This window comes from Orcinus orca, chromosome 7, assembly GCF_937001465.1.
Source record: "Orcinus orca chromosome 7, mOrcOrc1.1, whole genome shotgun sequence".
NCBI lineage: Eukaryota > Metazoa > Chordata > Mammalia > Artiodactyla > Delphinidae > Orcinus > Orcinus orca.
Genome location: NC_064565.1, coordinates 95,421,707 through 95,438,210, shown reverse-complemented (window position 1 = coordinate 95,438,210; position 16,504 = coordinate 95,421,707). Strand labels below are relative to the sequence as shown.

General features: G+C 35.9%; 1 protein-coding gene across 1 annotated transcript in view; it reads left to right on the top strand.

Annotated features, from left to right (window-relative positions):
• Nucleotides 1-16,504, top strand: part of ERBB4 (erb-b2 receptor tyrosine kinase 4) — a 310,925-nt gene that overhangs the window by 128,181 nt on the left and 166,240 nt on the right. Inside the window, exon 15 of the mRNA XM_049712234.1 lies at nucleotides 12,378-12,563. Within this exon, the coding sequence (XP_049568191.1) occupies nucleotides 12,378-12,563 (186 nt within the window). The remainder of the gene's footprint in view (nucleotides 1-12,377; nucleotides 12,564-16,504) is intronic.

The following is a 16,504-nucleotide window of genomic DNA, read 5'->3' as shown; positions in this document are numbered from 1 at the left end:
CAAAATGTATGGGATGCAGCAAAAGCAGTTCTAAGAGGGAAGTTTATAGCTATACAAGCATACATCAAGAAACAAGAAAAATCTCACATAAACAATGTAACCTTACACCTAAAGGAACTTGAGAAAGTTCAAACAAAACCCAAAGTTAGCAGAAGGAAAGAAATCATAAAGATCAGAGCAGAAATAAATGAAATAGAAACAAAGAAAACAATAGCAAAGATCAATAAAACTCAAAGCTGGTTCTTTGAGAAGGTAAACAAAATTGATAAACCATTAGCCAGACTCATCAAGAAAAAGAGGGAGAGGACTCAAATCAATAAAATTAGAAATGAAAAAGGAGAAGTTACAGCAGACACCACAGAAATACAAAGCATCCTAAGAGACTACTACAAGCAATTCTATGCCAATAAAATGGACAACCTGGAAGAAAAGGACAAGTTTGTAGAAAGGTATAACCTTCCAAGACTGAACAGGAAGAAAGAGAAAATATGAACAGACCAATCACAAGTAATGAAATTGAAACTGTGATTAAAAATCTTCCAACAGAGCTTCCCTGGTGGTGCAGTGGTTGAGAGTCCACCTACCGATGCAGGGGACATGGGTTCGAGCCCTGGTCTGGGAAGATCCCACATGCCGCGGAGCGGCTAGGCCTGTGAGCCATGGCCGCTGAGCCTGCACGTCCGGGGTCTGTGCTCCACAACGGGAGAGGCCACAACAATGAGAGGCCCAGGTACCAAAAAAAAAAAAAAAAAAAAAAAATCTTCCAATAAACAAAAGTCCAGGACCAGATGGCTTCACAGGTGAATTCTATCAAAAATTTAGAGAAGAGCTAACACCCGTCCTTCTCAAATTCTTCCAAAAAATTGCACAGGAAGGAACACTCCCAAACTCATTCTATGAGGCCACCATCACCCTGATACCAAAACCAGGCAAAGATACTACAAAAAAAGAAAACTACAGACCAATATCACTGATGAATATAGATGCAAAAATCCTTAACAAAATACTAGCAGACGGAATCCAACAACACATTAAAAGGATCATACACTATGATCAAGTGGGATTTATCCCAGGGATGTAAGGATTCTTCAAAATACACATATCAATCAATATGATACACCATATTAACAAATTGAAGAATAAAAACCATACGATCATCTCAATAGATGCAGAAAAAGCTTTTGACAAAATTCAATGCCCATTTATGATAAAAACTCTCCAGAAAGTGGGCATAGAGGGAACCTACCTCAACATAATAAAGGCCACATACAACAAACCCACAGCAAACATCATTCTCAATGGTGAAAAACTGAAAGCATTTCCTCTAAGATCAGGAAGAAGACAAGGATGTCCACTCTCACTACTGTTATTCAGCATAGTTTTGGAAGTCCTAACCATGGCAATCAGAGAAGAAAAAGAAATAAAAGGAATACAAATTGGAAAATAAGAAGTAAAACTGTCACTGTTTGCAGATGACATGATACTATACATACAGAATCCTAAAGATGCCACCAGAAAACTACTGGAGCTAATCAATGGTTTTGGTAAAGTTGCAGGATACAAAATTAATGCCCAGAAATCTCTTGCATTCCTATACACTAACAATGAAAGATCAGAAAGAGAAATTAAGGAAACACTCCCATTTATCATTGCAACAAAAAGAATAAAATACCTAGGAATAAACCTATCTAGGGAGACAAAAGACCTGTATGCAGAAAACTATAAGACACTGATGAAAGTAATTAAAGCTGATACCAACAGATGGAGAGATATACCATGTTCTTGGATTGGAAGAATCAATATTGTGAAAATGACTGTACTATCCAAAGCAATCTACAGATTCAATGCAATCCCTATCAAATTACCAATGGCATTTTTTATGGAACTGGAACCAAACATCTTAAAATTTGCATGGAGACAAAAAAGACCCTGAATAGCCAAAGCAGTCTTGAGGGAAAAAAACGGAGCTGGAGGAATCAGACTCCCTGACTTCAGACTGTACTACAAAGCTACAGTAATCAAGACAATATGGTACTGGCACAAAAACAGAAATATAGATCGATGGAACAAGATAGAAAGCCCAGAGATAAACCCACGCACCTATGGTCAACTAATCTATGACAAAGGAGGCAAGCATATACAATGGAGAAAAGACAGTCTCTTCAATAAGTGGTGCTGGGAAAACTGGACAACTACATGTAAAATGAAATTAGAATACTCCCTAACACCATACACAAAAATAAACTCAAAATGGATTAGAGACCTAAATGTAAGACCGGACACTATAAAAGTCTTAGAGGAAAACATAGTAGAACACTCTGTGACATAAATCACAGCAAGATCTTTTTTGATCCACCTCCTAGAGTAATGGAAATAGAAACAAAAATAAACAAATGGGACCTAATGAAACTTCAAAGCTTTTGCACAGCAAAGGAAACCATAAAGAAGACGAAAAGACAACCCTCAGAATGGGAGAAAATATTTGTAAATGAATCAACGGACAAAGGAGTAATCTCCAAAGTATATAAACAGCTCATGCAGCTCAATATTAAAATACCAAACAACCCAATCCAGGGCAGAAGACCTAAATAGACATTTCTCCAAAGAAGATATACAGATGGCCAAGAGGCACATGGAAAGATGCTCAACATCACTAATTATTAGAGAAATGCAAATCAAAACTACAATGCGGTATCACCTCATACCTGCTTGAATGGGCATCATTGGAAAATCTACAAACAACAAATGCTGGAGAGGGTGTGAAGAAAAGGGAACCCTCTTGCACTGTTGGTGTTAATGTAAATTGGTACAGCCACTATGGAGAACAGTACGGAGGGTCCTTAAAAAACTGAAAATAGAATTACCATATGATGCAGCAATCCCACTCATGGGCGTATACCCAGAGAAAACCATAATTCAAAAAGACACCTGCACCCCAATGTTCATTGCAGCACTATTTACAATAGCCAGGACATGGAAGCAGCCTAAATGCCCATCAACAGACGAATGGATAAAGAAGTGGTACATATACACAATGGAATATTACTCAGCCATAAAAAGGAATGAAATTGGGTCATTTTTTGAGATGTGGATGGATCTAGAGACTGTCATACAGAGTGAAGTAAGTCAGAAAGAGAAAACCAAATATCGTATATTAATGCTTATGTGGAACCTAGAAAAATGGTACAGATGAACTGGTTTGCAGGTCAGAAATTGAGACACAGATGTAGAAAAGAAATGTATGGACACCAAAGGGGGAAAACCTTGGGGTGGGTGGTGCTGGTGGTGTGATGAATTGGGTGATTGAGATTGACATGCATACACTGATGTGTGTAAAATTGATGACTAATAAGAACCTGCTGTATAAAAAAGAAAAAAATACATGGAAGGATACAGATTTGAGCTACAGTGGAATAAATAATAAATGGGACGTGGCACAATGTTAGATATGGAGTGGAAAGCAAAACATTAGAAAAGACAATGCCAAATATGAATCCAAGGTTTAAAACCCAAGTTAGAAAATGTTTCTGACATCTACAAAATTGGCAAAGTTAGCAGACAAGCTTTTATCGAGAAATTTACTTTGTGTCTTAAATTTGATATCCAGTAGTTTATCTGTATCAGGATGACCAGAAGGCACTTGAAATATGAGTTGATTCCTGAGATGAGGTAGGATGGGAGGGGGGAATATGATACAAATTCTGTTTATTTATTAATAAAACTGCATTGCCCCCTTACTAAGAGCCATACACTCTACAAGAGTTTGATAACATTATCAGCTAATATTACTACTCTCAGAGAAATCATTAGAGATGGTGGTGGACATTTAACAAATAAGTCAAATAAAAATGGAATAGATACCACGATAGGGGAGCTATACCTATATAAAGACCTATTAGTTTCTGCTCAGAGATGATGGTTGAAATTGCAGGAGTTGAAAAGAATGGTTGGAATATGGGCACAGCATAATTCTCATGTCTGGATATTTTGACAGGTATTTTGCACAGATATTTTGGATATGGTCATGATGGATTTTGCTTTCCATCTTTTAAATAGCCATGTTATTAAACCTGAGAAACCACAGAATTCTGCAGTTGACTCCATGTGTTTCTGATAACTCTGTCATATTTCTTAGTTATAAGATATAAGGATGCAAGAGGTTACAGACGAAAGCAAAGAATATTAGGGACAAAGCTATGATGGCATTTCCACATTTAAGGTATGGGAGGGAAAAGCAGGTGCCAATACCTGTAATAAGAATACTCAGAGAGACTGAAGATTCAGGATAGAATAAAATGCTATCATCAATCACAGAGAGATTTTCAAAAGAGGATGGTGGTCAGTGAGGTATCAGCATGCAGAATCTCAGGAAAATGTTAAGAATGAGGGAATAACTCATTGACTAGTGATAAGGAGGTTACTGGTGACTTTTTCAAGAGTACTTTGAATAGTTAGAATGTAGGAAAGTTGCAGAAAAACTAGACCCCTAAGGAGCAAAGGACTATAAAATGAAGAAATAGCCAATGAGAATAGCAAATTCTCAAAGTAGAGAAGTGGAAAAATTGAAGGAACTTTCAGTTTTAGAATATAGGACATCTAAATATATTTGTGGGTACAGTGAATGTGCCAATATAGAGTGAAAATAAAGTCATACTAGAGATAAACAAAGGTAAAATTATCCAAAGGAACACAATGGAAAGATGTCAAGAGCACATTTTACAGAGTAAATATTGTGAAAGGTAGAAAGTGTTGTTTTGTTTTGTTTTTATTTTTCCTACTCAGAGATACAGGTCATAATAAATGTAATAAAGAGTCAATAAGAAATTAAAAACTAAAAACCAAGGGCTATTTTTGGAGGATCAAGTCAGGAGATTTGACAGACCTCCATGCATCTATACTTTTCTCTAACAACACTGGAAAGTTTGAGATTTCAAATGGTGGGAGTTGTCTTTGGCCAAGGGGTGTCAAAATGGGAATATCGGGGGGAAAAATTATAGGATGTGGTAAATGCTTTATTATAATAGTTAACGTTTAGGCTAAGAGAGTAAGTGAAGCAGAACAGAAACAGGCATTAAAAAATTAAATTATTAAAAATAAATCCAGTCTTCTTTCCATGACTTAAAGGCCTTTCATGGTCTGGCCCCTACTTACATTTCCAATCTTATCTCATGCCATTGCAGCCCTTCCTAAATTCCAGACATGGGTATTCTCAGAGCTTCCAGAATTTGCCAAGCTCTCAGTCTCTTTCTTCATATTTGTCTATCTGACTTCTCATAATTCTGATCTCAGGGCACATTTTTTGACTACCCTTATCTAAAATAGCTCTGCCACCACCATTTTATTATCTATTGCAATACTCTATTTTCTTCATAACCCTTAATGCAATTTATACTTATTTATACATCTGTTTTATATTTATTTGGTTTTTCTGTATATTGTGTTGCCTCTCCCAGGAGAATGAAAGATTCATGAGGATAGAGAAGCTTCAATCACAGTGCTAGGCACATAGCAGGTCCTCAATAAATATTTTAAGTGAATACATGTATACCATAGGATAGGAAAATATAATAAGGATAGAGGGAAATTCAGTATAACTAGGGGTAGGGGGAAGATAGAAAAGACAGTCAGAAAGTAAAATTCTACCTTGTATAAAATTATTCACAAAGGTCTTAATTGTGTAGCATTGTTAAGTAATATGTAGATCTAAAATTCAGCCAGCAAATGGGTGAATGATGGAGAACAGAGATGGAAAACTGCTGACTCCAAAAGTTAGAAGGATCCTAATTTGATTGTTCAAGTTCACAAAAATGATACCAGGGATTGGAAAGGAGTGCCACTGAGCAATGTAGACACACTTAAACTGATGGCATATTAATTCAGTCTAATTACTGCTCACCTACTTGCACTAGTGAATTATTATTTATTCTAGACATGAGGGAACAGATGCAGATTTCATTTATTTTATTATCTGGGTACCATCTGCAGCAAAACACATTTGTAAAACATTATTATGGACCAATAATTTTATCTCATTTTTCATCACTGCCATCACTAATATCTTCTTTGTTCTCTTCATCATCATCACCCCCACTATCTTTAGGAGAGGCATTTGTTTTAAGCATTCACAAGTCTGCCGACAGTTTCATTAAGCACAATTTTATATGCCTGTGTTAATTGTTTATCCTTTCTTTTTCTCTATCCCCCTTTTTTTATCTTCCTTATCCCTGAGGCAATGAGATTTTCCCCATTTTCACCTGGAGGGTATTGAATTAATGGTCCATAGACATAATGAAACAGTGAAAGTTGGGCTGAAGTTAACATTTTTCAAAAACAGAATAGCCCATAAGTTTTCAATGACCATATGTTTTTTGTTTTTTGTTTTCTTTTTGTGAAACTACTAACAGCATGAGTGAGAAAACAAGCTTAAGTGGCAAGGTTTAACATCTGAAGGCTGGGCAAAATGATGCCTTAGTGTGACAAATGGTATTGCTCGCTTTTATTATTGTACAGAAATGTCTTTCCTTCAGAATGAAATAGAGGTACAAATAGCATAGGCTAGAGAATAATGGCACACATGCTGCAGAGCTTTTTATCTATGCCCTGGTCATCCCTTGATAGTTAAAAAAAAATGTCCTTATTGAAACCAGAACTCATTGTAAAGAAAAATGTTTCTGCTTTAGAGTTTTCAGTATAGCACCTGTTACAGCCTTCCTCTCTGTCCAATGAGAAAACTATTTAATTCACCTACAAGAAAAATTTTGTAAAGCAAAAGGGAAAACAAAGACAGAAAATAATTTCATTTCTGGAAAACTAGATAATATACCTGTCAACTTGTATGTATTCCAGTGGCCTTTGGTGACATTTTCTAGTGACAGCAGCAAAGATTCCAAAATTGCTTCCATAGGCCCCACACAGAGATAGGTAACAAAGGACGTTATTAATTTTAACATAGAGTAATTTATTGAAACCTAACACTCCATTATTAAAATATTGATTTTTTTTCCCTTTCCATCCTACTCATCACTCTAAATGAATCCACATTCTCTTCTCTTTATTTCTTCCCCTATCCCCCAAAAAAGCCATCTGCTATTTCCTTTATGAAAAAATAAAACCTACAATTAGTATCGTCGTGTTCATCTTTTCTTTCTCAAAAAACGAGAACTGTTATGCAAATACTCTGCAATTTGGTTTCAAATACTCTTTGTAGTGTGATGAGCAATTTTCCTTAATACAACCCCAGCTTTTTTGCCAGGAGTTACAAATAGATTTTTTAAAAGAGAACTTTCATGGGACTTTTTTACACTCTTCTGATGTAAACTTTTCACATGCATATTTAGAATGGAAATATCATTACTCCTTGAGTTGTAAAAGAAAAAAAATTGTTTATGTATTTCGTCCTGAAAAAGAAGGCCTGAAATAACCTTAAAATCTTTCTTTTACCTTAAATTTCACCGTGTTCTATATCATAGGAAATGGCCTGTACCAAATAATACTCACAGGAAATCAGAGAAATATATTTTCTTCGGCTTTTTCTGAAAGCATATTGTAAGTGATGGCAGTTTACTTGTAGGTGCAAATCTGTTGCTTGAGTTGCTCCTCAGGAGCTAAAGTATCAATATAATTTGACCCAATTCACTCAGGTATGGCTAAAGTCAGGTGTTTGGTGCTGTCTTCTTGTTAATAAGATAAGCATCTACAGTTCGAAGTGCTGATAGAATGGAAATTTTAAAATTACAGTACGTTTACTGTCCTAAGAAATAGCACTGTACTAAGAATCAGAAAACCTGAGTCTTAACACTGATCCTGCTGCCTACACATCATAGGACCTGGGGCGGTAATTCTGCTCAGCCTTGGTTTCCTTATGTTACAGCTGAGAATGGCTGCCTCCTTTGCTTCCTAGAGTTACAATGATGATCAAACAACTGTTGCATGTTACTTCCTTTGCAATGGATGATAGAGACATACATTTGATGGAGATGTTCCAGGGGTTCTTAAAGTTCTATGTTTCCTACAGTAATTTCTCCTAGGGATCTTGCTACAAATGTAGATTCTGATTTACTTCTAGACCTGATTATCTGGGAGTGGGGCTTGGAAAGCTACCCTTACAGTGATAAACCTAGGTCGATTTGATGGACATGAAAAACTAGAGCCACCAGAAGAGAAATAGAATGCAATTAGCATACATTTAATTTAATCAGATATCTAATATTTAATATCTAATTAAATATCTAATTTGATACTTGATTGAGTTAGATATTTAATTTAATTATGTTTTGCTTATTTGTTGGTGTCTATGTGTATATTTATATGTGTGCATGTCATAATTCAGTGAAGGAATCCTCTGGTTTATGCTTTTAATATTAATGTTAATTACTATTTAATTAGTTAATAAAATACTACATTAAATAATAGATAATGCAACTTGGCTAACATTTCTATTTGTACTCTCCTTATAATTACGTTAGTTTGCTTTATTTCAAATGTTGACTGAAATATACAGGAAGCAAAACCAAAATGTTTCCACCTCCTGGATCCAAATAGAGCCATATTAGTAGCAATAACTCAAATTTCTGGCTTTGCTAATTGTGCAGAAACTCCCAACTTCAGTGGAAGCCTTCCCAAATAGTTTGGGAAGGGCTGCGTGTCTCATATGATCTTACACAACAGTCTCCCAGCTGCAGTCACCCTGTAGTATCTACAGTGTTTTTTCTCACCACCTCCGGTCTCCATGTGGAGCTTCTCTTTTCTCTGAGCCACTGAGAAGTCCTACCTCGGGACCGTTTGACTGGTACCACCTGAGGATAACACCTGAAAAACAACAGTTTCAGCTTCTGCCCACAAAAGCCTCAAAAATAATGTGCCTTGAGTTAGGCTGAAACCCGCTTACCAGCTTATTTCTTCTGTTTAGCCTTATATCTATCCCTTCTCTGGACACATATTCATACTTCCCCACCCTTCCTTCTTCAAGAAATAAAATGTTATATTTCATGTAAGACCCTGGCTGTATCCAGTAAAATCTATATACTCTGTCAGACTTACCCCATAATTATGAATAATCTTTAGACTCAGCTGAACTCAACACTACTCAAATAGTAGTGGAGGTTAAAAGTGAATAATGTCCTACAAGGCTAATAATGGTGAAAGACAGCAGTCACTAGTGACCCTCTTTTCCTTCCCTGCCCCCATTTTACACTGCCCAAGTAATCACTTTCAATTTTCAGCAGTTTCTTTTACTTAACTCTCTATCTAAATAATATGCTTATACTGTCAACTCTTGATTTTTCAGTTTTATGCATCATATACTAACTTTTCATTGTGAACAACAGGAATGTACTTCACTTCCTTCCCATCACCACCTTGCAGAAGTATATCTTCCTTTTCTTCATTTTCCAATATAGTCATATGATATTTGCTTATATTGTTTCATGTTTATGTTGTTATGCTTATATAACGACTCCCAGCTGCAGCTGTGCTTTATAGCAGATTTCCCCAACCCCCAGGCCACAGACCTGTAGTGGTCCGTGGCCTGTTAGGAACCAGGCCACACAGCACGAGGTGAGCGGCGGGTGAGCGAGTGAAGCTTCATCTGTATTTACAGCTGCTCCCCATCGCTCGCATAACTGCCTGAGCTCCGCCTCCTGACAGGTCAGTGGCTGCATTAGATTCTCACAGGAGTGTAAACCCTACTGTGAACTGCACATGTGAGTGATCTGGGTTGCACGCTCCTTATGAGAATCTAATGCCTGATGATCTGAGGTGGGGCTGAGGCAGTGATGCTAGCACTGGGGAGCGGCTGCAAATACAGATTATCATTAGCAGAGAGGTTTGACTGCACAGAGACTATAGTTAATCAATGGCCTGCAGACTCATATCAAAACCCTATCAGTGAGTGGCAAGTGAAAACACGCTCAGGGCTCCCACTGATTCTGCATTATGGTGAGTTGTATAATTAATTCATTATATATTACAATGTAATAATAATAAAGCACACAATAAATGTAATGCACTTCAATCATTGTGAGCCATCCCCCTGCCCACCCCTGGTCCATGGAAAAATTGTCTTCCATGAAAACGATCCCTGGTGCTAAAAATGTTAGGGACCACTGCTTTATAGTAATTATGATGACTTTCTTTTCTTGTGTGTATCTTGTGTTTTACCTCAAATTCATTTCTTTATTTTACTTTTGCTTAGTTTTCTGTGTATCTGTCACTAATTTGATGGTCAGATTCGGCTAGGAAAATATGTATACTCTTAATGCATTTTAAACTCATTAGGTTTTCTATCAATTCCATCTTCTTGCATCATCTTTTCCAGAGCAATATGTCCTACTGCAGTCTGGACTGGCTACTATCTCAGGCTTCTGTATAGCCTTTATTCTGGAGTATCCCTTCTGTCATTTCCTTGTTTCCTCAATTAAATGTACTTTTTTAACTGCCTTCCACCTTTTATTAAATGAGCACATCTAACAGAGAAAGGAAATGTGAGATAATCATTTTTTTTTAATTTATTTTTATTTTTTTTTTTTGCGGTACGCAGGCCTCTCACTGTTGTGGCCTCTCCCGTTGCGGAGCACAGGCTCTGGATGCGCAGGCTCAGCGGTCACGGCTCACGGGCCCAGCCGCTCCACGGCATGTGGGATCTTCCTGGACCGGGGCACGAACCCGTGTCCCCTGCATCGGCAGGCAGACTCTCAACCACTGCGCCACCAGGGAAACCCCAATAATCATTTTTAAGAACAGATATGTCTGTATATTTACTCACTTGGTTCAAATTTTGCTGGATGTAGAATTTGAGGTTTAAACAAAACTTCCAGAAGTTTGAAGTCACAGCTCCATTTGGGAGAAGAAACTGGAGCGTGGCCCCATCTTTCACCATATATAAATTTACATGATCCTACTATTTTCACCAGAGTATTTCTCTTTCCATTGCCTGATATTCAGTCCACAATCCCTTTGGTTTAGCCTCTCCTAAGGATGAAGGGGAGAAGGAGATCTGTAGTCTAAGTGCATCCTAAATGGACTTTGAAAAAATCCTGATGAAGTCAGTCCCTCCTGCTCCATTTATGTATAGTGGTTCGTGGTGTAACACTACTGAGCCTTTGGTGTGTAAACAAGTGGGGTAAATTGGATTTCTTTTCAGTTTTCCCCCTACTAAGTTAGGCTTCAGATTTCTTACGTTTGCTAAGTCAGTTACTACTAGTAAGCCACTTGCTACTTTTAGCATTCCATCCTCATTTCTGATTATTAGTTTCTGGCTTTTTATTAATTACTCTGTTGTTAAAATGGTAGAATTGAGAGGAAATGGAGGTAAATGTGTATATCAATCTGCCATGCTGTCTTAAAGAGAAGCTCAGTATAGCTTTCTGTCTTCAAATATTTGTTTGAAACTTTTCAAAGCTACAAAAAATATTCAAGAATAGTACAATGAACAATCTCATACCTGCATATAGGTAACTGTATGATAATAAATTGCCATGGATGTGTCACCCACTCTGTGTGTGTATAAGGTCATATCAATTTCAAATTGGACTGAAGTTACTTAAAATAACTGTTGATTGAAGGCTAACTTTAGGATGTGCTAAATAACCATAATATGTCCACACTCTATCTCCATTAAGCAAAGCTGCCTTTATGATTATGAAAAAGAATTTAGAACTGTTTTCTCACTTCATGAAATGAGAAAATTGGAGTATACAAATTTGTACAATCTCGCCTCTAGCTCTCAAATTTTATGGTTCTATGAATAAACATCACTTATAATTTTGAAAATGAAATAAATTTGAGTGAAAGCAAAGTTATGGAGCAAAATGTCTTATTAAAATGTTTATTTTTCTGCATAAATTCACAATAGGCATATTGTTTGTAATTGTTTATAATGATATTTATAATTTATAAATTACACTTGTGTATGCTGTCTGAATCCACGCCAATAATGAATGAGTTAACTTTGAATCGCCTTATTTGTAACTGAGCCACCTTATACAAGTAAGTGCATTTGTACAGATTATTGGACTCTAGAACCAAAGATCAAAGGTTAAAAATCTACAGTATAAATTAGGATTCAATTTCAACTTACTTGGCAGTAAATAAAATCTATTATTATTCATATCACAAAAGAGAAAATACTGCTATTTATTTTATATGCAGTTATTCTATAATATTTCCCATTTTGTATAGTCTAGTTTTCATTTAATTTCACTTGAATTAAACCACTTTAGAAATATAATAGCTACAATAATGTCTTTTCACTTTTAATTGATTCCACTGAGTGAGAGTACATTTTCAAAATTATTATCAACACTATTAGTACAGGGCAAATAACTATAATGGTAAAGAACTTTGAGTTTAAACAATGGTGTTATATTTTTTTCTCTTAGGAAGCTCTGATCATGGCAAGTATGGACCATCCACACTTAGTCCGGTTATTGGGTGTGTGTCTAAGCCCAACCATTCAGCTGGTTACACAACTTATGCCCCATGGCTGCCTGTTGGATTATGTCCATGAACACAAGGATAACATTGGATCCCAGCTATTGCTTAATTGGTGTGTCCAGATAGCTAAGGTAAGTGCCCATCACTTCTGCCTTTATATTTCCTAATCTAGAACAGTTTGGGTATTCAATCTATTTAAATAAAATAAATTATATTTGCTATATTGAAAGATATAGGGAGGTATTTTCATTCAAACCACAGATCAATCTCATAATCTATTTATATATTTTGGGATTATTGAACTGTGATGTTTGTGTTATATTGACCACATACCAAAACAAATAACTTATTGGTCAGGAGGAAAAATTGTTATACTGGATTTGTTTGGCTTTGTTGTTTTTGTTGTTGTTTAGGAATAGTTTAGTTAACAAAATTCAAGAAGGAAAAGATTGAAGGTTTGAGTTGTTCCATTTTTAGATGATTTTGTTAGCATAGCATGTACGTTCAATTCTCAGAATTACAAATGATCAAATTCTAAACATTTTTCTAGACATTTTGATAACTCTCGATTGGTCTTTAATAGTTGTTTTTTTGTTGTGGTTCCTGGTTTTGTTTTTGTTTTTTTGTCTGGCACAAGGTCTCAGTCATATAACGCATGTTAGGAGAGTGATGTGGATTTCAGTACCTGGGGTGATGGAAGGAGATGGTTCTATGTGAAGTAGAAAACACTTACTTGCTTCTTGGGGACTATGTTTTTTTTTCCACCAGAGTTAACGGATCTTCAAAACTTTCAGGAAGGGCCAGAATTCTGGATTTTTCTCTAAATTTAAACCTTGGCTCAAACTTTTGAAACACCCTGGGAGCCAAGCAAAGCTTTCACATCCTGTAGTCCACCAGTGTGCAACTTTGGAGTGCATATTTTAAGTTCAAAGAAGCCATTACAATTTTCTATACCAAGATAAATAGGTCTGGGATGAGTTTTAATTCACTATTCCCACTCTTATTTACACCAAAATATGACCTGATGTTCTATAAATTCTACAGATCTGATCATTTTAGCATTTGTATAATATAAAGGCCAAAATGTTAATGCAGTAGTTTTAGCCTATTTCTTTTTACAATCTGAGAGTGAATAAAAATACATCACCCAAAGAAGAAATTGGAGAAAATTCTTAAAATGCAAACCCAAAAAATTATTTGAGGGAAAAGCCCAGTTGAGCTTTCTGTACCGTAAATCTTGATATAGTCTCCTTATGGACCGTGTATTACAATTTTGTGAATATCACATGGCAGACTCACAACGGAGAGGATTCTTTCCAGTAATGAAGTTTGAAATATCACTCTTCAAAAAGTGATTTAATTATCTGAGAACTTCTATAATTTATAAGGTGAGCTAAATGTAAATGTGCGATAGACATTCTCAAATCATCCTAGCACTATAAATGAAAACAAAACTAAGTTTTGAATTTCTTAGTTCTTCTCTATATTTCCTGCAGTCTTCTCCATAATTTAGGTTTTGTCCTTAGGGATTCATGGCATTAATATATCATTTATGCAAGACTGTACACTCTAATAATAGAAGCTACTTTGAGTTCCCTGAATAATCACACTGTTTTAAAATCTTTTTGCCTTTGTAAATGACATTCCTTCTGCTTAGAAATCTTTTCTCATAGCTTCTTGATTCACGTAGCATGATGTTTTTGATCCATCAACACTGATTGGGCTTCCTCCCCTTGTGAAGTCAAACTCTTTTCTCTTTAAAGAGAAGTAACTTCCTTCTCTTCTGTGTTAGTTTGTATTGTATTATTTAAATGTTATACTGCGTGTTTATATAACTCTCTGACTATATGGCATATTTGTTTAGTCATTAATCTTTTAATAAATATGTGTGGACACCTACCATGTGCCAGGTACTATGTAGACTGAGGTGTCTAATGGTAAGAATGAACATTCAACAAATAAAACAACTAGATACAGGATTAAACACTTTGGTTTAGATTTTGAAGAAAAATAATTACAGGGGAGACTTAAGGACAGACCTCACTGAGTCCCGAGAGAGACTTTGGCTATGGGAAGAAACTTAGGCAGAGGAAAGATAACACAGAGCCCTATATATATGGTGACCATGTAATTTGTCATCGAAATGAACAAGTTTAAGAGTGAAAGGAGGCTCTATTACTAGTTATGCCGGGACAACAGGCACACAAATGTCCTAAACAGAGCAAGGTATGTGGTAACACTGTGTAGCATGAAAAATTTGGATTTGATTATAAATGCAGTGGATATTGAAGTATTTTGCCCTGGACATGATATAATCTAATTTATTTTCTAAAGAGATCATACCAATTTATGTATGGAAATTAGATTGGGGCAATGCAAGAATGGAAATGAAGATACCAGTTAGAAGTCTGGGAGTAATGAAAATAAGAAGTTAATGAAATTATGAAACATTTTTGAGACAGTTTAGGTATTTGATTATCAATTAGAGGATGCTGAGGGAGGGAAATATGGTGGTGCTGTTGCCTGAGGTGGAGAAGGCTAGTTCAGTTCCAGACATGGCAAATGGACAGGGTTTATTGAACATAAAAATGGAGCTATCAATTAGGTAGTTGAATTTGGTCAGGATTGTAGATATAGATTTAAGAATTATAAGTATTCAAATATATGGGAAGATATGAGATTACCTAGTAGTTACTGATTTGGTCTGATTCATATTTTTTCCCAGCACTTAAAATTGGGTCTTACATGTAGGTAGCTATTCAATATATATTTAATAAATATATTTAACTCATAAAGAAAATGAAAAAAAAATTTACCCTTAAGGAGGGAGTCCTTCCTTTATCTTGTTTTCCTACTTTGGGGAGAGAATTGTGTAGTGGAAACAGCTTTAGGGTCAAAAGGACCTACATTAGTATGCCAGTGCCCACGTTTTGGTTTTGTGAATTTGAGTAAGTTATTCAACGTCTTTGAATTTTTGTTTCTCAGTGTATTAATGGAGTTAATAATTATTACATTTTTCTTCATTCACAAAATGAGTATAATACTGTCTACCTGCAGTAGGCTGAAAAATAATCCCCTGCCTTCAAAATGTTATGTCCTATCCCCATCTTCTGTGAGCATGTTAATTTATATGTTAAAAGGCATCGTGAGGATGTGATTAAATTAAAGATCTTGAGATGGGGAGATGATATTATCCTGGATCATCCAAGTGGGCCAGTGTAATCCGAGGATCCACATAAGTGGGAAGCAGAAGAATCAAAGTAAGAGAGAGAAGATATAAAAACGGAAGCAGAGTTGGAGTGATATGCCTTGAAGATGGAGAAAGGGGGACACAAGCTGAAGAATACAGTCGACCTCTAGAAGCTAGAAAAGGCAGGGAAACAAGTTCTCCCCTAGAATCTCCAGAAGGAAAGCAGGCCTGCCAACACCTTGATTTTAGTCCAGTTTAGAAACTGATTTTTGACTTCTGATGTCCAGACCTGCAAGAAAATTAATTTGTATTGTTTTAAGCCACTGCATTTGTGGTAAGGAGTTATAGCAATAGAAAACTAATAAACTTCCTCATAGTGATTTGCAAAGATTAAATAAAATAGCTCATGTAAAATCCCTGGCTCAGCTCCTAGATCATGGAGTATTTAAAAACAATCTTCTTTTATTAGCTATAGGTCAAAAGCCTCAAAGTAGAGAATTGTTTCAGAAATGTCTGTAGAATATGAGTAATTTGGTCTGAGTCAACACAGGTATTTTGCAAATAATTATTTCAGTAAGTTAGAGGCTTCTTTTTCTTTACTTCCAGTTCTCACTGAGAGAATTTATGAAAGTGAGATATCACCATCACAATTACTCCAATACCCACTTTCATTTCGGCTGCATCCCTTTTATTTATTGACAAAACCGGTAGAAGGGGAGATATGATGCTATAAAATAACCAGCTTATACTTGCGTTATAAAATGCCTGTGGAAAGTGTAACATAAGTAGAAGAAATAATAATTATGGCTAACATCAAGCACTTACTCTGTGTAAGCCGCTACTCTGTATATTTTATTCATTAGTTAATTTTTCTCATCACAA